The 22,196-nt window shown below is 39.4% G+C and overlaps 2 protein-coding genes across 8 annotated transcripts in view; one reads left to right on the forward strand and one right to left on the reverse strand.

Annotated features, from left to right (window-relative positions):
* PALLD (palladin, cytoskeletal associated protein) overlaps positions 1–22,196 on the forward strand; it is a 419,989-nt gene that overhangs the window by 381,854 nt on the left and 15,939 nt on the right. For 4 of the 6 annotated variants that reach the window (XM_059174890.1, XM_059174854.1, XM_059174865.1 and 1 more), the window contains 5 exons: positions 7,698–7,833; positions 10,748–10,846; positions 11,646–11,696; positions 12,806–13,027; positions 17,022–17,171. In XM_059174890.1, the coding sequence (XP_059030873.1) occupies positions 7,698–7,833; positions 10,748–10,846; positions 11,646–11,696; positions 12,806–13,027; positions 17,022–17,171 (658 nt within the window). The remainder of the gene's footprint in view (positions 1–7,697; positions 7,834–10,747; positions 10,847–11,645; positions 11,697–12,805; positions 13,028–17,021; positions 17,172–22,196) is intronic. The other 2 variants (XM_059174872.1, XM_059174881.1) reach the window with 1 other exon arrangement.
* The window catches only part of CBR4 (carbonyl reductase 4), a 129,818-nt gene that overhangs the window by 29,066 nt on the left and 78,556 nt on the right, over positions 1–22,196 (reverse strand). The window lies entirely within an intron of this gene.

A 22,196-nucleotide genomic window follows, 5' to 3' on the forward strand; every position in this document is an offset into this window, starting at 1 on the left:
TTGTCTCCAAGAATTTTCCTTTTGCTAAATCACACACACTTGAAGAATTCACTCTTCCAGTTTGGAATACGTTTCTCCTCTGGTATATTATGGGATCCCTCATTTGCATTCTGAATTAAAAATGAAAGGACAGCTATTTTTTCCATCATAATAATCCATATGATTTGCCAAAGATTGAATGTCCCTGTTAGGGACGCCATGACTACAAATTATGGCATCCTTGAACTTGTAGGAACTGGCAAACTGTTGTCAAATGAATCTTTTACTTTCATTTATATTTCACTGTGAATTTGTGATTATGATAGCAAATTCAGTGCCACCTATATATATAATTTCTCTGGTTGTTTTGTCATATTTGTTAAGTGCCAGTAAACAGATTGATTACATATGACTTATAAGTAGAAATAGTGTTTTTGCCTGCCTTGTTTTATCAAAATCTTAACTATAAATGTCAGTTACCTCAGTTTTCTTAATCAGTGGCATACTAGTTGTTTTATTCTGTTTGTATGTTTAGCATTGTCCTCATTTTAATCCGGAAAAAGGTTGGTCATGCACTAAGGTTTTAAATAGTCCACGAAGATAAGGTTCTATTTCTCCTGTGTCTGCGTAGCAGAAGTCAGACAGGGAACAAAGGCCATGAATGCCAGGGATCCACCACAAGGTCAAGAAGGCCACTGATAGTGAGCTATACTCAGACTCACAGCAACACTATTTGGTCGTTGGTTGATGGCAGTTTGGGGAACTTCTGCCCATCCAGTTCCTCCAGTGCCTTTCTTCAGATAGCTGCATTCTTCCCCAAGGTGACCGGGGTCACTAGCAGCTTCTTAAAGCTTTTGACAGTCACAAATGTGAACTTGACTAAATCTTTCAGATGGGGGCAGTGAGGAGAGAACATGCCTTAGAAAGAAGCCTGTTTGCAAGTTGATAAAATTCATGTATCCTGCTCGCCTCACAATGGCTGATAGTTAGGTTTACGGCTTCCACTGCTGTCACCCCATTCCTCTACATGGTAGATCTCCTATGAAGTGGTGGGAATCCGGAGGATTTGGGAATGCCCCCTAGGAAGAGCACAGCAGTTGGGTCTCTGATGGTCTCTGAGCAGCTGTACCAAGTCTCCAGGTGAATCAGATCAGAGCTATCTCTGAAAACCAGACTGGCACTGGCTGGCACTGTAGTTTTTGTCCACCTTCACATTCTTAGAATGTGTTCTCATAAGGGAGTGCCAGGAAGCCACAGCGCTACAATGTTTCATACTCTTAATTGTCTCTCTTGTATAAGTAGGCCTTTGGTTTGAAATGTTATCCCATGTTTGTCAAAAGGAAAAGCATGTGTCAATAAGAGCTTTTATATGGATGTTTTCGTGAGAGCTTGTACTCTGTAGGCATTCGGCTCTTTACATGATCTCATTGTCCCACTCTTTCTCCCCGATTTATAAGAAACAGGTAGGTGGGGACACTGTCATCACTGCGCATTCAAGGTGAGAGTGCCAAGAAGTGAAGGGATTTCCCAGGGTTCTGGAATAAGCCTGAGCAAAGACAGAGTCCTGTGACTTAGCCTGGGTGTATTGCCCAGGTTGATCGCAGATAAATCTGATGTCTGCTATTTCTTGATCAAAGAAAACAGCTGCAAACCAACAAAAGAGAAACCCCTAAGTCTTAAGGAAAAGTTTATAAAGATTTATTTGTACTTTAGGCAGTTTCTCAAGTCAAGACAGTAGTTAGATAGTAACTAACAGGAAAGACAAAAGCAGCATTGGACTCTGCAGACATTATCTCATTATTCCTGTCTTTCTCCCATCTTGCAGGAAATAAGTAGGCGGGGGGGGGGGGCGCTTTGTCATTTCCTATCAGAGGCAGAGGCCTGAAGGGGTTGGGGGCTTCCCTAGGGTTTTGTTACTGGGTTCACTAGTATCTTAGAAGATCACCCAGAACATTGCATCCAATCCCAGGCAAGTATGGCAAATTAGCAAATGAGATCTCATGGGTGGCTGTGACTGATGATGATTCTGTTGAAATGTCTGCCCCTGGAACAGATCAGAATCAGACATCCTCATCTTGGATGGCTCTGTACCAAGTAGTGGTAGAGTACACACATGTGTGTAAGTTTATTCTTTAGAGAAGCCAAAAGATAATGTGAGGAGAACTTAATATATTTACAAAGGCATCTATTTTCCTTAAGGTATAAGCTCAGGTTACCCACTTATACTCCAACAGCTTTGGTTTCATAATAAAATTCAGTTAGAAAAAATAGAATTGATATACAAAAACTCAGTTTGTGTATCTTGAGCTCTTTTATATATTAATTCACACATTACATTCTTGAATATGAGGGATTCCTAAATGCCAGCATGTTAATGATTCTGCTTACTATGAAATTTTGTGGACTTTAGTCACTGTTAGAAATCAGTGAATATGAGAAGAGAGTAAGAGGACTTTCAGTAATTAGAAAAGTTCTTTGGCTGCTAGATAGGTACATTACCTCTTAAATCAGTGTTGTACTCTGGAGATCTAAGTTTCTGGAATACACTGACAGAACTAACCTAGAATATATATCAATGGCAGGATGCTTTCAAGATTATTCAGTAACTAAGCAAAAAAGAAAGAAAGAAAGAAAGAAAACCTCTTAGGATTTGGTGGTGGTTGCATCTGGAAGATTTTACCTTCCATATGCGTGTGTATATGTTTAAGATGTTTTTACCCACCAACCACATAAATATTATTTTAAAATGGTAAGTGACTTACTGTTGAAACTAGAGTAAACAGATCAGTAATTTTTTTTTTTTTTTTTTTTTTGCAGAGTTGGGCTGAACTGTATATATACTGAAGTATTTATATTCAGTGTGGCAGGCTTGTATGAATTGTTTACTGGTTAAGATCTGCTTCTGAGTATGGGTTTTTGTGAAGAGTTCTGGTTTTAGTCACAGTTTACTTTGAGTAAGCATTTAAGCATTTTTATTTTTAATTGTACAAACCATCATGAAAGGAGATCATCTCTTTGTCATCAAGTATTTTTAAAATTCCCTAATGAGTTGTTGCTCTTCATTTATCAAAAGTGGTCCCATTTGGGAGAACTAGCCACAGCGATTTTACTTTAACAAAGAATTCGTTTTAGAGGAGAACAAACTCAGTTGCTAAAACTTTGCCTCAAAAACTCACAACTATTTTTCTTTTCTGTTGCCTCTACCACAAAAGAATACTCCACTTTGGTTTCTACTAGAACATTATATACTAACTCTTAGCTCTGTGCTCAGTTTTAACACAGTTGAAGTGTTTTCTGAATTATGTTAATCCAAATGAGATACTCTCTGAAAAAAAGAAAAGGTTCCATATTAAAATAAGGCTAAGAAGTACTGTATCCGGTACCTCTTTTCTCAGGGTTCACAATGCCCCGGCGACCCTGCCAGGCCCATTCAGACCTGTGACCTTTGCATCACCTCACTGTCCCTCTAGGTCTTCACACTGTCACTTGGGCCTCAGCGGTAACATCACCTCCTCAGACCCGTGACTGACTGCATTGTGGAATCCAGTCACCCACTCACACTCTGTCCCTTCCTAGCACTTGACACCTTCCTGCTGGGTCCTTCCTCCCACCTTTTTACTTCCTGACTCTGCCAGCCCCACCTTAGAATATAATTTTTCTAAATAGAGTCACTTAGTTTTGTTCAACATTGTATTCTGAGCACCTAGAACAGAGTTGAACATGAGAAGCCAATCAATAAAGGTTATTTGCACCTTTTTGGAAACCAGTCAAGAGTTCTTGGTATCTTTTTAAACTCCTTTCCCTTTTTCATTCTGTTCCCCTCAGCCAGTTTCGTCTCCCTGACTGACTTCCATACTGGGCAGTTTCCGTTGGCCTCTCCAGAGCCACCCTTAGTTTGTCTGCCAGGCACTGATCCACGTGCCTAATATGTAATTAGCTAGTGTCATTTTCCTACTAATCCTTTGAGATAATATGTTCTATTTTAATACCTATGTTTTACACTTTACAGAGGAGGAAACTGAGGCATGTAGCCATTAGTAAATAGCCAAACCACAGTGTTTGAGGCATTAAAAAACAAGACGGTCTCCCTTCTACCCCTTTATTCCTGCTGAGTCTGAATTCCTTCTCTCCCTATCTCTACTTATCTGCATCCTTATCATCTTTCAGGATTCCCTCTTTCATAGAGTCTTCAGCAGTCACGCTAGCCAGAACTCTCTTCAACTTTTTTTTTTTTTTTAAAGATTTTATTTATTTATTTGACAGAGAGAGATCACAAGTAGGCAGAGAGGCAGACAGAGAGAGAGAGGAGGAAGCAGGCTCCCCACCGAGCAGAGAGCCTGATGCGGGACTCGATCCCAGGACCCTGAGACCATGACCTGAGCCGAAGGCAGCGGCTTAACCCACTGAGCCACCCAGGCGCCCTCTCTTCAACTTTTTAAACTCCCATTGCACCTAGAATTACTAAGACATAGTTTGTTCCTTCGTTTATTCTCCAACTTGATTCTCAACCCCTGTGAGATCAAAGACCACCTTGGAGGATTTATCTTCTCCTTGTTATATAGAATGCTTTTTAGACTATAGTGATAACACTTTTGTTGTATTACTGTTTTTCACTTTTGTGCAGAGAATTTCTACTGCACAGAATTCCAAGATGTCATCAGGTGACACAGTCACTTATCTTACAAACCAACTATGCAGTTACAGGCTTAACAGAATTTGTATTGATGTATTTGCCTAGCATTGTACCTTAGTATATACTCAGTAAGTAGTTGTGCAGTGACTGTTGGACATTTAAAAATCTTTCAACTGATTGATTTGATTTCCATGTTAATTGTTCAGAACGAAGAAAATATGTACACCTTAAATTCTGTGAGTAAGGGCGCCTGGGTGGCTCAGTGGGTTAAGCCGCTGCCTTCGGCTCAGGTCATGATCTCGGGGTGCTGGGATCGAGTCCCGCATCGGGCTCTCTGCTCAGCAGGGAGCCTGCTTCCCTTCCTCTCTCTCTGCCTGCCTCTCTGCCTACTTGTGATCTCTCTCTGTCAAATAAATAAATAAAATCTTTAAAAAAAAAAAAAAAAAAAAAAAAAATTCTGTGAGTAAGAGAAAATCAGGTCTTTAAAATAGCAGGAAATAGAGATGAAGTAAATGCTCCTCTAATGCTTGTGATCTTTCTGTGTTTGGGGAATCCCCTTGTTAAAAGAAATATAGAATGGCCAGGGTTTTTTTGAAGGTCAAAGAGTAATTTTAATTGTACTCTTTGTAACAATAAAATGTTGGGTGGCAGGAACCCAAACCAAGGTGAGTGGCTTCTCTATGAATTGTCCCAGAGCAGTCATTCTTAAGTTCCTTAAAGAGTCAAGTATACTGAGAAATGCTTTTTAAACCACGGGACTTATTCTGTCATGAATAGACAGGTGTTTACTTGTTCAAGAGGACTTGTGGCTATCTTTTTAAAAAAACGGCTCTCTCTTTCTATTGTTTAGATGATCTGTTCTGGCCTTGAGAGCTGCCCTTTGCCCTTTCTTATTTGTGCAGAGAACACGGCTCTCAGTGTATCCTGCCTGCGGAGATACACTGAAGCTTCTGTCTCAATGGCTGCTCGTTATCACACAGCTGTGCAACTCGTCTGTGTTGTGAAGCTTAAAGTAGTAATAGGAACCTGTGTGTTCCCAATATATATAACACAGAGCTGGCTTTCATTTTATCTTTCAGGTGACTTCAGAATACACCTCTTCTAAGTTCACAGAGGTTAAGGCTTTAGTCAAAAGCAGCACAGAAATTTATTTCCAAAACTGTGTAATTTGTATGTGTTCTGAGCCTGACTTTTTCACATGTGGTTTGATTATAGATGGCTTTAGGACAATTTTTCTTGCCTAAGAGGGGAAGGCAGAGAGAGGTCAGAAGTGAAAATAGAGGGGTGCCTAGGTGGCTTAGTCCATTGAGCATCTATCTGCCTTCGGCTCAGATCATGATCCCAGCCGGGGTCCTAGAATCACCCTGAGTTGGGCTCCCTGCTCAGCAGGGAGTCTGCTTCTCCCTCTGCCTTTGCCCCTCCCCTCCACCCTTCCCACCCCTCCTCTTCCACCCTCAAATAAATAAATAAAATATTTTTCTTAAAGATTTTATTTAGGTGTGCCTGGGTGGCTCAGTCAGCTAAGCAACTGCCTTCGGCTCAGGTCATGATTGTGGAGTCCCGGGATCAAGTCCTACTTCGGGCTTCCTGCTTAGTGGGGAGTCTGCTTCTCCCTCTCCTCTGCCCCTTTCCCCCTCCTTTGCTGTCTCTCTCTCTTTCTCCAAAATCTCTAAATATTTTATTTATTTATTTGAGAGAGAGAGCATGAGAGGGGAGAGGTCAGAGGGAGAAGTAGACTCCCCGCGGAGCAGGGAGCCCAGCGCCGGGCTCAGTCCCGGGTCTCTGGGATCATGACCTGAGCTGGAGGCAGATGTTCAACCAACTGAGCCACCTAGGTGCCCCAGTAAATAAAATCTTTGGCGGGGGAGGGAACAAGAAGTGAAGATGACTAGTACATCCATTCACTTACTCCATTAACGTTATTTTCAGGTCTGCTATTTGACAAGCATTTTGATTAACCAGAGGCAGGGTGCGAAGAAACAATTAAAAAGAGCATATATTAATAAAGTTTGATAAGTGCTATGAAGAAAACAAACACGGTACAATAACTAATGGGTAGACTTGGCCAGGGTCCTCCTTTCCAAGGGGACAATACACTGAAACCTGCAGGCTGAGGACATTGTCCTGAGGAAGTAAGAGCCAGAAGTGCCAGGCTCACAGAATGCACATTTTTGTTGAAGGATTGTATGGTTCCAAAAATTGAGGTTGTAAGTCATGATTCCTATGGCTTTTAGTGGACATGTGTCACAGCTTCACCACCCAACTCTTAAAAATCAAGATCAACTTCCAGGCAGTACAATACAACCAAGTCTGACCTGGTTTTTCATATTCAAACACAGGATATCACAATATTTTCTTTAATACCAGTGTTTAACACCCTCCATTTGAACTTCAAAGCAAATGACTAGAAGAGGAGGAACCTGGAAACACTATCAGGATATTTTCTGCAGTTCATAACAGAAGACTCAACTACCAGGAGATCAAATGCACCTGGTTTATTGATTTACATAACAAGTGTGGGGTCAGGTGGCTCCACCAGTAGGTCACCTGTGTCCCAAAAACATAATCAGGGCTCCAGGGTCTCTTGTCTTTCCAAGCTGTCATCATCAGCAGGGTGCAGGTTCTCCCCTTGATCTCAGTGTGGATGTAGCAGTGTGGGGCATCACATTTTAACACTGTGGGAGCCAGTGAAAGAAGAGGGGCACTTCTTCCTGTGTGTTGCTTTTTAGAGATGAGACATTTTTCACTAGAGCACCTCACCCTTTCCAACTTCCATTTCCCCAGGCTCAGTGGGCAGGCTCCATCACCTGCCTCTGGCCACACCAACCACTGTCCACAGGACTGTGACCATTTGACATAGGTCAGTCATGCCCGAATTTGGGGAGGCGGTCACCTTCTCTAAGCACACTGGAGGATGAACCCCCACAAAATCAGGGGAAGTTCAGCAAAGAACCGGGGGAATGGACAGGAGCAGCACAGGCCTCAGGACTCTCCGGTATTACTAATGAGAGCAAAGTGCTCCTCGGTCACAGGATGCCCATGTGCCTGACAAGTGACCCTAGTGCCTTGTGCTTTTGTCCTGCAGGGGATTTCCAAAGAAGGCCAACAGAACTGCTAGAATAGCTTCTGATGAGGAGATTCAAGGCACAAAGGATGCTGTCATTCAAGACCTGGAACGAAAACTTCGCTTCAAGGAGGACCTCCTGAACAATGGCCAGCCGGTACGCAGAGATGGATTTGGGGCCTGAACTTGGAACAGTAGCTATCCACACCAGAGAGCTCTTCCTTCACTTTGGTTCTTGCAGTTTGGCCGCAAAATTGATTTCATTTACCCTAAATCTCAATGTTCTTCTTAGCGTTGTGGCCTGAGTCTGGGGAAAAGGAGAAAGGGGAAAGGCTTCCCTCGACTTGGCCCCCACTCTTTCCTGCCATTCATGAAAACCATTCTTGGAGTGAAGTTGGCAAGTTGCAGATAAAGAGGAAGGGCTGATTTTAAGGTGGGGACTAAAACAAATGAGGAACTGCAGCATTACAAAGAAACAGGAACAAATCTGGGCTGGTAGGAGGGGGAAGGTGTGCTCTGGAATGATCTCTATCTACCAAAAGGAGAATGTGGATTCTATGACATGTACGCCTTCTACACAAAGGCTGTCTTTACTGAGGAAATGACCCCTGAAGTCCAGTACTGTTCTAGTAGACCATTACTAGATACTGATTTGGTAATCTGAAAGAGTAACGCTTGTTTCAGAGTATTGTTCTACTATCTGTACAGTAGATCTGGTAAACAATATATGTATATAAGATGCTTTTGCCATTGGACTTCAATATTTCCTCATCAGTTGTTTCTTGTTTTTTACTGACCCATCCTCTTATCACATCTGAGTATTTTTAAGGGGACAGGAAGAACAAGTCTCGTAAATAAGGTTTTCCAGGTGAAGGAAAGGAGCCTTGTGTGGCTTTATTTTGGAATTATCACCAGAAAAATTTGTCTGGCTCTTAAGCAGAAGAAGAAAAGGGCCTCTTTGTGAAAAAGCTCTCTCTCAGATACCTTTTGCAGAGTCGAAAGCTCTGTGTTAAGTATATTTTCTAGGAATTTTAATTCTCACACATTGATAAATAAAAATGTGAGAACAAAACTTGTTTGATTGGAAAGGTGAAGGGGAGAGGAAGGGTGCTGAATGCTGCTTTTAATTATGAGGGCATCCTAATCTGAGTTCAGGAAGATTAAAATTCTAATGAGATCTTGTGTTGGTCATTCATTTCATTGAGAATAGAAGATTTTCACAAAGGGAAACTATTTTCTCTCTGAAACAAGTAATTGCATGTGTAAATGTGCATACTCTGGAAGTTTTCCCTGGCTCTGTCAACTAAAGCCTTTGAAAGATTAAAACAAATACTTATGGGAACTTACTCAAGCCAGGTAAAGGCATTTCTCCAGTTTTTTGGGTCTCTGTTTAAATATTCCTTATGGACTAAGAATCTCTTGCTCAAAGAGACTTAAGACATCTATAAGCTGTTATATTATACTATGTATATTATATGTATATCTATCTGTTTAGGAGTGAATGATGTTCACAATGAGTTCCATAGATTACCACATTGAGAGTTTAAAAGGACAACTTTTTCCTAGTGCTGCATATTAGTCTATTCTTATTTTTGGCTTCCATAGACAGGGCTTGGATATCGACATGGCCTAGTGGTTTAGAAACAAAATTGAAGTAAATTTGGCTTTTAGCAGGTGCATTCTGGCAGAGGACTAGGTATCAAACTGGTATTTCTGCTTATGAGGGAAAGAGAGGAAATTACTCCAGTCCTACCTCTGATGTTCATACAGTTCTCCATGAAAACATGGAGAAGGCTTTTTAAGAGAGCAGGTATTTAAAACTCTTTCTGAAAATTGAATTCAGTGATTCTTTAACCGATGTGAGAAAATTAATTTAAATAGTAACATACTTGGACTGAGACAGTCCATGCACCAAAACACATACCTCTAGTCCGTCTTATCCTCCACTCCTTCTTTAGTAAATGAAATTATATGAACTTCAGGACTATTTGTCATTTGGCATGGACTTGTTTCACTTCCCGGTTTCAGCTGGGACTAGAACCAGCAATTACTGGAAATTGTAAATTTATTCAACATATTTTCCTGATTAGAGAGTTTCCAATAGAATTTGCATCTATGTTCAGAAGTTTGGAACTTTACTGAAATAACTTCTGTATTTTTTTAAGATCCTGCCTTACTAATTATTCTCTATTTTGAATCAAACACTTGTTTATGGGACAGAAGGTCTCTGAAAGTTCTTCTCAGACCTGTAATTCTAAGGCATTTTAGAACCAAAACTCAAAGGCAGGAAACAGCCCAACAGACAGAACAAAAACGTTGGCATTTCTTTTGTGTAAGAATGGCCCAGCAAATATATTTTGGCCAAATCTAGAGTACTGGCTGCTAGATGCAAAAACATTACCACTTTGTCTGCCTGATGGGCAAGCAGTCTTCCTCCGAGCAGAATCTTGAATTATGGATACCAGCTTTGGCAAGTATCTTTCACAGTCCTTTTGCTGATTCAGCCATGTGCAATCATTCTTTGGGGACTATTATATTTGCCTACATTCACCTGCTACACAGCAGCCGAGGAGGTGAGAATCCCAAACAGAGGGGACCCTCACTGCCAGCTAGTCTAAAACTTCCCTTATCAGAGACTTGGAGCAGATATGCCATCTCGAAGACTATTGGGATGGCAATAAGAATAACATTTCCTTTAAAAAATATTTTGCTATTTGAGTATCTTTTTTCTCTATATGCATCCTTAAGGATTAGCATATGACAGGTATTTTCTTTGTGGTTTCTGCTTTGTTTGGTTATTATATTCACCTTAAATTTGTGCTGTATCAGTTGGTGGCTCTCAAGAGTAGTTACCCCACCTCCCAACACAGGATTAAGCCACTAAGACCGGAAGGGGAGGTGAGAGAACAAGTGAACAACTGAATGAAACACTCCTTTTATATACAGGTGTCTGAAGGTTGAGAGGAAATAGTTACAGAAAACATCAAAACTCATTTTTTAAAATTCCTTATGAGGCAGTATGTAATTGTGAATTTTCTAATTTTGTATTTTCTGTGACTTGCTTTGTTTAGAGGTTAACATATGAAGAGAGAATGGCTCGTCGATTACTAGGTGCTGACAGTGCAACTGTTTTTAATATTCAGGAGCCAGAAGAGGAAGCGGCTAATCAGGTACTGAGTTCCTCTGGACTAATTAGAAAAATAATAATTATTCTCACCCCTCTCCCCATCCTCTTTATGGACACTATTCTTAGGATCAATTCTGTGAGAATTAGAGGGCAAGTCAAAGAAAAGCAGTATTAATATCACCAATCACTCTCAGAGCTGATATTTATTGAATACATAGCATGTGCCAGACAGGTGTGTGAAGTGACTGGTAAGAGTTATTTCAGTCAGTGATACCTGTCCTTTTATCTTCTTTATTGGTCAAGTTTTTTCTCCTTTCAAGTATCTTTCTGTTTTTCCCGTCCTGTGTTTTAATGCAAAACAGTTGCTGGGGAGAAACATATTTTTATTGAAACTGTGTGAAATAGGTAGTGAATTATTTCCAATTATATTCTTAACATCTAGTCAAAATAAAATATGTGTATAGAAAAAATGATGTCTTTATTTTCCCTTACATATACAGTTAGACATCACTAATCAGCAGAAAACCTGAATCACTATTTTTGTTCCCCGGCTATGCTCAAGAAAAAGTCCCATCATCAATTTGATGTAACCTGTTTTATAATCTCCACTGCTTCTGCTTGGAGTTTCCAGATGTAGTCTCAAGATTAAAGAAAGCATTTTAAAACAAGTTTAAAGGATCAAGTAAACTCTCATAGATGTTGAAAATAGATCTGCCTTCAATATCTGAAGACTTTTCTGCATTAAATATTGCTACCACAAAAATCTCTTAAAGAAAACTAGAAATCTTGCTAGATTCTTATTTCTGTTATTAGTCTTCACTTCTTTTTTTCTACCATTACAGGACATTGGGTCTCCTCATGCTTCTGTAGGGAGTCCTCTGGATGGTCAAAAGGTTAAGCTTTTCACCTTTCTTCCCCTTCCGGTCTTTCACTGTATCTGTTTTCTTGTGTTCTTCCTTACCTGTGTATCTGTCTTTACTGTCATATATTAATTACAAATAGCATGACCAGTATCTATTTTTATTTAATATCAGATGAACAGAATTACCACACTACTGTGCTTTTTATCATATATTACAAACTTGAATTTGATTTTGTCACTAGTGAATGCTCTGAACTGTAAATCATTAAAAGTTTCTCATTTGTTATACCTTTCTGGGGGAAAATATGCTAATTCTTAAACTGATTGATAGTAATTAAAACAAAAAACTCCTATATTTTTTGCAGTTTTATTCATACTATTTTATTTCTTCCCTCAAGACAATAGTTTTTTAAAGGTGGGGCAGCTTTTTTATGAGAAAACCTAGCTAAAGAGAGTATTTTGTAATGAGCTGCCTTGTTTTCATTGTGCTTTGTAAGCAAGAGAACTGTAGGATCCCCCTTAATTGCCAAGGGATGTTGATGGCTACTCTGCTTTTGCCTTTTTAATCAAAATTTTGACTGAACTGTCAATTCTCTCTTTCAAAGAGGCTGGAGAGTAGTTCCCACTAGCTGCAAAGCCGAAGGAGGAGTTCAGAGGCTATGTGACTGAAAATTGTTAGGAGTGAAGAAAAAAAAGATGCCATTTTTCCATTATCTGCTTGATAAAATGCTCTGTCACCCTGCAGCCACTAGCCACATGCACTGTCACCCTGCACAGCTTTCACGTACAGAAAGAAATCAGTGTTCCACCATGTTTTTATTTCTATGAACAGTTTAGGAACACGGAGCTGTTGCCTTTTTCTTTCTCCACAACCCCACAAGAAAAGAGAGAAAAATTCATCTTCATAGTTTTTTTGGGGAGGAGGATAAGTCCTGAAGACAATTTGAAATATCATATATACTTACTTCCAGATGTTTTTGTTTTATATGGAATTGAGTTGGACTCACACTTGTTTTTAAGTCTCTGGTAAAAAGATCACTGTCTTATGCGTGCCTCATTGGAGAGGAGAATAAGACTCCTGAGACACGTGGGGCCACAAGGGACTGAGGTTGCTAACATGACCTTTTTTGCCTGATATAGGAATACAAAGTCTCCAGCTGTGAACAGAGACTCATCAGTGAGATCGAGTACAGGCTAGAAAGGTCTCCTGTGGATGAATCAGGTGATGACATTCAATATGGGGACGTACCTGTGGAAAATGCAGTGGCACCATTCTTTGAAATGAAGCTGAAACATTACAAGATCTTTGAGGGAATGCCTGTAACTTTCACATGCAGGGTGACTGGGAATCCAAAGCCAAAGGTAAGCTGAAAACATGGCTTTTTAAGAGTCCTGTTTTCTGTGGAAGTTTAGCTTCCAAAATACAGAGTGGATAACAGAAGGAAGAGATACAGACTACCTTTCTCAGTACCCGTGATGTAAAATGTGTGAAGTACTGTTAAGTTCAGGGCCTTCCTCGGGAGGCATTAGAAAACAAAAAGAGTAGAAGGGTAGAGTTTGGTTTTGAAGACTAGAATAGGAGAAGAACAATTAAATAATCGACAAGGAGCTTTTCATACACCTACATCATTTACTCATGTGATGTTATCAATGTCTCTCCCAAATTGCAGGTGACTGAACTGAGCTCAGTGAGGTTTAATTAACTTGTCCAAGGTCAGGGAGCTGGTGAGCTGCCAGGCTTGAACACGATTCCCATGCTGTGTACCATACAGAGAAGCAGTCCTTACCATGGATTATAAAAACTTCAGATCTTTAAGCTAGGAAACCAAAGCTTCCTATATTTACAAAGGGCTAGAGGCCAGAATACTGTTGAGAAATGATATTCAAAGGAACTTTTGAAAATTCAGGAGGACTAGACTGACCTAGATGGGAGCCCTCTTCCTACAGACACATGGAAACGGCTGGATAAGGAGTTGCCCAGTCTTTAAAGGGAGGCGAGAGTAACTGCTCACTAGTCCAGAAAGCAATAAGCAGAATTATATTTTTCCCTATAACTTGGGAGAAAAGAAGAAAAAAGGTGCCCGTGAGAAAGAGAAACTCCACATTCACACTTTCACATGATAGGAAGCCAAAAGCTGCAAAATTAATGTGAAATTTAGTCCAGGATGATTAAAATCCTTGTTTCTGGCAGAAGCAAGCAAAAACTGCCTCAGAACAATCACAATTAGGGGCATATCAAACTTTTGTAGGGTAAGAGGAAGAAGAAATTCACAGTAAAAACTTACAAACCATATTAAAAAACAATGATAAAAAAATCAATAGCAAAAGAAACAAAGGGGCACCTGGGTGGCTCCGTCATTAAGCCTCTGCCTTCAGCTCAGGTCATGATCCCAGGGTCCTGGTATCAAGTCTGGCATTGGGCTCCCTGTTCAGCAGGGTGTCTACTTCTCTCTCTGCCCTTCATCCCGTTCGTGTCTCTCTCTCTCTCTCAAATAAAAAGTTTTTAAAAAATAAAAAATAAATGAAAGAAATAGAAACTTTAATGAAGAAAAAACCAGGACAGTACCAAAGACCAGGCCAATTTATAAAATAAGCATATAGAAATGAAAAATACACTCACTGAAATTAAAAAGCTTACCGTGGTGTCAGAGACAAAGAGTAAAGAAAATAGCCTTAAATTTTCAAATGCATATCTACCTTCTAAGATGAGACTTTTATAATAAGATGTTATTAAAAAAACCTTTATTCTTGGCATAATTTGGATAACTGCTGTGTATTCACAAACATATCAAATTCATGTACTGAAAATAAGTGTGCAGCTTATGAATGAAACTCAACAAGAAATTGCACATTAAGCTTCCAAAATCTTCACAAAGATCCCTTGTTATTTTTAAGTCTTACTCAAGGCTTAAGGTCATTAAGTAAGTTCTAAGATCACTAATTCTTGTTTTAAAGAACACTGTGTTCACCTGAAAGATGAGCTGTTGTGTTTAACATAACTTTGCTTTTTCTAGTAGGAATTTAAATGTTTCACAGCTTTACGAGGCTTAATTTTTTAAGGATTTTTATTGTTAGATTGTCTTCTTTCACTTCTTCCTTCTTCTCCTTCCTCCCTTTTGTCCTCCCTTTTGTCCTCACTGTGGTTCTTTTTCTTCCCTCCCTGGTTTATTGAGAACCATTTCTTCTGCACATGGTATATAAATTACATTAGGCCTATTAAGGTATGGGATAGTCATCATAGTTTTAAAAAAAAATACATCCGGGGCACTGGGGTGGCTCAGTAGGTTAAGGCCTCTGCCTTCGGCTCCAGTCATGATCCCAAGGTCCTGGGATCAAGCCCCACATTGGGCTGTCTGCTCAGCGGGGAGCCTGCTTCCTTCTCTCTCTCACTGCCTGCCTCTCAGCCTACTTGTGATCTCTGTCAAATAAATAAATAAAATATTTTTTTAAAAAAATACATCTTTTTTTTTTTTTTTTTTTGCTTATGTTTAAAAAAAAAAATGTATTCTGCTTCTGACATGCTTGTTTCAAATGGGGACATGAGAAGATTGAAAGGAATTTCTAATTCACCCTCTTTTCTTCTCTTGTACCCTCCTCTTCCCTCTCCATTAGCAGGCTTGATAAAATTATTGGGACTATTAGTTAATTCTCATTGGAAAGTTGTATTCCAATATAATGGAGGTGAGAAGTATGATTAAAGGGAAGAAACAAGTCTGAAGAACTGGCGTGGTGGCAAGAATGCAAAAGGAAGAAACTATACTAATCACAGCTTCTTTGTTCCATCAGAAAACATAAAACCACCAAGAAGAGAATGATAATTATGAAATATCGTGCTTACTCTAATTTAATTTTTAGAACTAAGGATTATGACTCTAGTTGATGATCCATTCTTAGGTTCTGGAGATTAATAATACAATCTATAAATTTAGAACTAATAGAAGAATAGGAGTTGGAAAATTTTCAGCAGTCAGATCCCAATTATTCATGCGTTTATTTCTAGCCATTCCCTTCTTAGAAATACAAGTTTCAAAGAGGTTTTTCAGATTCAGAGGCTTTCATATAGAGTGGAATTTGAATGCCGGTTGTGGTCTCAATTTGCATATGGATTTACATTAAGGAAGAAGTTCATTTTATTTTTTTAAAGATTGTATTTGTTTATTTGACAGAGGGGCTGAGAGGGAACGCAGCAGGGGGAGTGGGAGAGAGCCTCCAGGCTGAGCAGGGAGTCTTATGTGGGGGCTCAATCCCAGGACTCTAAGATCATAACCTGAGCGGAAGGCAGACGCTTGCCCACTGAGGCACCCAAAGAAGTTCATTTTAAAAACTGAAGGTTCTAAAGTAGGTTTCTTCTCTTAGGAATGCATTAGGAATGCTTTAGGTTGCCAGGAACAACAGCTGACAACAAAGAACTTGTTGCCGGCTTTAGAAAAGGGGATTTGTTTAGTTCCCAAACCGAAAAGTCTGGAGGGGGGTTGATGCAGGCATTGGTTCAGCACCTCAGTCATGTGAGGGCCCCTGGCACTGTGATTCATCATTACGGCCCCATGTCTCAGCTGTCAAAAATAATCACTAAATCATGAGGGATCCGTGGGCCAGTGGTTTTATTTAAAGATGAGGGAAGGTAGGAGGACCTATGAAAGAGGTTATTTGACCATTTTAAAATGTGTTACTTAGTCCAGATTTATTTTTACTTTATTCTTCACATTTAATTTTCTATCAAACCAAGTTAAAATATTATTGAAAATTATTGTAAGTGTAAATACTGCTATGTTTTCTTTAACATAGTGGGGAGAGAGGACAAACTTTCAGTCTCTGAGCATGTGCTCCTTGGTCCAGCATTAAAGCAGTAGAGCTCCAGCCACCACCAACCCCTAACTGTTGCTCCTTCCTCACTGCCATTTTGTCTAACACAATTCAGGGGAATGGTTGGGCTGGGGTCTTCTTAACTTTGCTTTACAAGTAACGCATTTTACTTCAGTGCATTTCATTCAGTACATGTGAAAATAGAACCAAAAAGAAAAATGCCTATAGAGCCATTCCAGAACTAACTACTGTCCACGTTCATCATAGATCCCTTCATAAAAATATTTTAAAAATATGGACTAATACATGAATACCTACTTATATGCATATTTTTAAAATAAATATATAGTTTTTTTATTAACTTAAAATAGAATTAAACCTGTATGTTGCCTACTTTTTTCACTCAAAAATCAATTTCCTATTCAGATGTTCTGTTTAACATTTTAACATGAAAATGCTGATCAGCTCTGCAGGCCACACAGTATTTACCAGTCCCCCCGCTACAGTGGTACTACACACATTCTTAATTTTTCATCACTGTTTCCTTTCACAGATCTATTGGTTTAAAGATGGAAAGCAGATCTCTCCAAAGAATGATCACTACACCATTCAAAGAGATCTTGATGGGACCTGCTCTCTCCACACCACAGCCTCCACCCTAGATGACGATGGGAATTACACAATAATGGCTTCAAACCCTCAGGTAAGGATTGGGGGTATAGGTCTGGCTTCAGTTCTATGCATAGCCACTACAGGCATATATTTGGAGAAAGGAGCTGTTTAATTCAAAGGTAGAATCATATTTCTTTGACTTGAAACTATCTCGCCAGATTCTATATCCATTTTGGTTTTGGAGGATAGAAATTTCTTTCATTAGTATTTATAACATCAGGTGTTTTTCACCTGACTACTTGCAGTACAGATGTGTTTTCTTCCTAATCTTACTCAGGGCCTAAAAGGTACACTTCTTACACCGGTGGTGGGGTTGCAGTGGTGGACGTAACGAAGTCCTGAGATAGAAAATAAGCCAGAAAACACATATATAAAAAATATCATTTCAGATAGGATTAAGTTCCATAGGAAAAAAAGGGGGAGAAGGAAAGGACAGCGAGTGGCATACATAAATAGGCCATAGTAAAAAACATCCTTAAAAGGTAAAATATTTAAAAAATACATATACAGTTACTTAATCCAATGGAATTTAATTATATAAGTGTAGACAAATTATAATTTTGATAGCATCTATGTATGGCATTCAGGATTAAGTTTCCATCCAAATGTTTTCTCTTTATTTGCCCTTTGATTTAGCACCAAAAAAGCAGCTGACTACCTAGAATTTAATAGGCAGCTACTCAGGTAGCAGGTTTCCAAGTCAAGCCTACAAGTTCTTTTTTGAATGTCAGGTATGTTTTAGGCACTGTGCTGGGTAAGGGATGCAAAGATGATGACGAAGGGATTTTGTACCTTCAGAGCTCAGTGTATGACGGGATAATTTTACAAAGTCAGCAGAAGTCAAGTAAATAGCACACTAAAAAAAAAAAAAAAAGCTAAAATTAACAATTTTATTATATAATGAAGATTGTCCAGTCATGCTTTTAAAATCTCTGACCTATATATATCACTCCATATTTCATTATTTCTTTTGAAGGAAACAGGAAGTGTTAGAAAATGATACAGATAATTTCAGCAAAGCTTACATTAAAAGGCTGTGCGATATTTATCCTAATATTACATTGTCATAGAGCACACCAATCTCTTCACTGTCAACAGTTTCCATATTAAATGTGCACTTTCTTGAGGTTCTAACTTTTCAATCACTGAATATATGACCGTCACCTTGAAAAATAGTCAAAAGCATAACTTTTACTAAAAGTTATATTGTAATACTTGTGTTCATGGTTGGAGGATTTGAGGGAAAAGAAGTGGAACTTGCTTTTTTCTTTCTTATTGTATTTTCAGTATATATCCTTGACTATTACTAACAAAATTTCAATTTTCAGTTTTCTGCCTACTAAAATAAAGTGGAGAACTCAACAAAATTCAAAATTTTTTTTCAAATTTTTTCTTCATGCTAGGTCCTTTATTCCCCTTTCCCCTAGAAAGTTTGTAATATATTACAAGAGATCAAATTAACTGTATTCCTTAAGCACTTGCCAATCCTGGTCCTGATGTTAATTTTGAGGCATTTTTCCTTGTGAATGTTTTAAACTGTTATGGAGTCAGTGGTTTTCTAGAACAAAGAACATAAATGTAAGATTACAGTTTTAAGTCTGCTTCTAGTCTTCTTCAAATTATACTAATGTAGTTGTACATGTGGAAAAGTTCTAAACAGGGAGGGACTCCACTGGCCATGAGCAGAGTTGGCGACTGCTTGCCAGCCCCTGAGCATTGAAACTATTGACAGGTTATGTATGATGAAGTCATTAGATGAAGTTCCTGTTTTGGAAAACAGAAGATGGGGAAGGGAAAGAAAGAAAAAGAATGAAATGACACAACAAAGGCCAGAAATGCAGAACAGTACTGGTGCTAATGAAAAGCCTAAGTGTACATGTGTAGTTCAGGGGTTAAGAAAATGAACTTCGGCATCAGACAGATCTGAGTTGAATTTCTACCTCTGCCACTCACCACCCACGTGACCTTTAGCAAGTCACCTAACCTCTCTGTGCCTCTTTCCCCTTCTATGAAATGAGAATAATCATATGGAATCAAATAATGCATTGGTTTACCTGACATGTAATATGCTTTCAGTAAAAGCTCATTATTGTCATTTAATTCAGAGACTCTAATAACCCTGTCTTAAAGCAGCAGCCCTAATAGTGGGCAGAAGCCTGTGGAATCAGGATGCAAAGGATGGTTCTATTTCTAGATATTCCAGTCCTACTGTTAGAGTAAGCAAGTCAGTTCAGGATGGAGCTTCTACCCAACATGTTGCTGGTGTGTGGTCTTCTGACCTCCTGGCTTTTCCTTCTTATCACCCCCACGGAATAGGAGTTAGTTAGGCAGCAGACGTGGCTGTGCCACAACTGCCCCAGCTGTGGGCTTAGGTGGAGGGTGAGCTGGAGAGAGGCCACACCCAAAGCACAGCTGACAGGAGCCACACAGGAAGCTGGGAAGTTGCTTTGCTCCCAGCACACCCACGGCCAAGGAAGGCCCAAAAGAGAGCTGTCAGTGCCCTCACTCCAGTCCCTGGAGTTCTGCTGCTTTACCAAATCCCAGGATATGTCCCAGAGTTAACCCTTTCTCATTCTTGGCCTCTACCCTTGGAAGAGAAGACAAAGAAATGAAAAGTGGACCAGTTTATATCAGGTAGCCAGGCCCTTCTCACAGAATATCCTATGTGATTTCAGCAAACAGTAATATGACTGCTTTGGGTCTGTCAGAGGTCACAGAAACCAAAGCAGTGCCAAAACCTAGAATCCCAACTGTCTCTCAAGGTTAGCTGATCCAGCCAGTATTCTAATTGAAGAGGGTAAAACTACATCATGTCTCCTTTTCTACCTAAATGAGCAAAGGCAGGCATTGGAGGGGAAACTTGTGAAGAGAATCTGAGGAAGTCCTAAAAGTGGGCATGCAGACCTCAGATGGAAATTGCTGCGAAAGAATTTTTATATTTATGGTACTTGGTATTAATCACTATTCCAAGTTTCAGCATGTTGCCTGGTTGATCTTAGTTTCACGGACAGAACTCCTGCTCTCTCCTGGCATCTTCAGTAGCAGGTATATGCAGATATGCCAGACGGAGGTTTTGTGGGCTGTCACCTAAAAACTGGAACAGACTACACTACCCATTAGAAAGATAAGAGGTAGGGGCGCCTGGGTGGCTCAGTGGTTTGGGCTGCTGCCTTCGGCTCGGGTCATGATCTCAGGGTCCTGGGATCGAGCCCCGCATCGGGCTCTCTGCTCCGCAGGAAGCCTGCTTCCCTCTCTCTTTCTCTCTCTCTCTGCCTGCCTCTCTGCCTACTTGTGATCTCTGTCTGTCAAATAAATAAATAAAATCTTTAAAAAAAAAAAAAAAAAGAAAGATAAGAGGTATTTAAACCATGAGAGACTGACCTTTTTTTTTTTTAACCTAGTACTTGATGTAAGTTATTTGTGGCTTCCAGGAATACCATAATAGACATGTTTAACAGTTTTAAACTCTGTGTTACTGGATATTAAACAATTCTTGTAATTTGTGAATTAAAACATGATTTGAGGGGTACCTGGATGGCTCAGGTCATGATCTCAGGGTCCTGGGATGGGGCTCTGCATCTGGCTTCCCGCTCAGCGGGGAATCTGCTTGTCCTTCTGTCCCTCCCTCCCTACTCATGCTCACTCATGCCCAGTGACCCTCTCTTTTTCACACTCATAAATAAATCTTTAAAAAAAAAAATGATTTAAAGAAGCATGATGTAAAAGTCAAAGCTGAATTTTTTAGGATCCATTAATCCTAAAAGTGTAACATACAGTCAAAAAAACAAAACACCACACTTGAGTCCCTGGTCCTTGATGCCCTTTGGTTACCTTAAACTTTTTTCACATTTTAAATGTATTTGGTTTGAAAGGGAGACGACTCCATCTATTTTTTCTGGTACACTGTAATGTACATGATGTGAAATGACCAAGGGAGAGGGGAAAAGGCTGGAGTGGAAAAATGAGTTCAGTAATGAAACACAGACGGCAGAGCTTTCCTGAGCAGTGGAAAGTAATTACAGAGAGCAGCCAAGAGAAAGGGTGAGAACCAAGGAAAGAGAGAATACCAAAGTTCAGCAGAATATTTTATAGAATATTTTTCCACCTGGGTTCATCTTTTGGGAATAAGAAACACATTAGATATTGCTGACTGCATCCAAATTCGACTTGGGATGGAACACACAGCTCTAAACATGCACTGGCCACCGTGTGTCACACTCAGTGTGTGCTGTGCGGGCAGTTCCTGAGGGACCAAAGCAGTCACATAGCTGAGTGAAATAATGAGTGATTATGCAGCACTCCACCACACAGAATGCCAAAATGAGTATCACAAATGTAGGTTTAGACTCTGATCCTATCTTGAAGACACAACTAAATCTAAACATGAATGTTTTACTTTGTTTTGTTGTGTTGCTAAGTTACCCTGTGCTGCACTTGGAGTTTGGAAGGGCGGTTTTGCAACTTGATGTTTCCTCAAGTTGCATTATGTATACAAGTGGCAAACTTTTATAAAGACCTGTGTGCCACAGTTAAATTTCATAAGCTAGGAAATATAAATGTTATTTCCATATTATATAAATAATTGGCCTTGCATGAAGCATAAATAATCTTTACAAGCTGGATGTTTAAACATAATTCTTCACTTTAAGAATTCAAACTTATTACTTGTTCTATGGCTTTAAACTCTGTGGATTTGTTTGGAATAGAAAAGTAACACACAGCTGAATTAAATTTAAGAAGTGGGTTTGCTTATGTTTTGTTGTAGCATTAGGAGGTTTCCTGGCTCATTTCAAACTTCAAACATTCACTTCCATTCTTCCTTCACGTGTTAATAATAAAGTAGATTGAAATGAGAAAGTTAAAAGCAAAGGCAACAGCACTAATGTGCATCAGAGCCTAGTCACAACGATTACTAGGATTAATTGGCACATTAGCATGATTAAAATTTTGTATGACCGTCATAGGACGTCCAGACTTAAAAATCTGAACTTTAAGTTGTGTATATCTTTTCAAAAGTGTTTCATTGAATTCTGGGGGTCCCCCCCAATAAAAAATC

The sequence above is a fragment of the Mustela lutreola genome, chromosome 1 (genome assembly GCF_030435805.1).
Source record: "Mustela lutreola isolate mMusLut2 chromosome 1, mMusLut2.pri, whole genome shotgun sequence".
Classification (NCBI taxonomy): Eukaryota; Metazoa; Chordata; class Mammalia; order Carnivora; family Mustelidae; genus Mustela; species Mustela lutreola.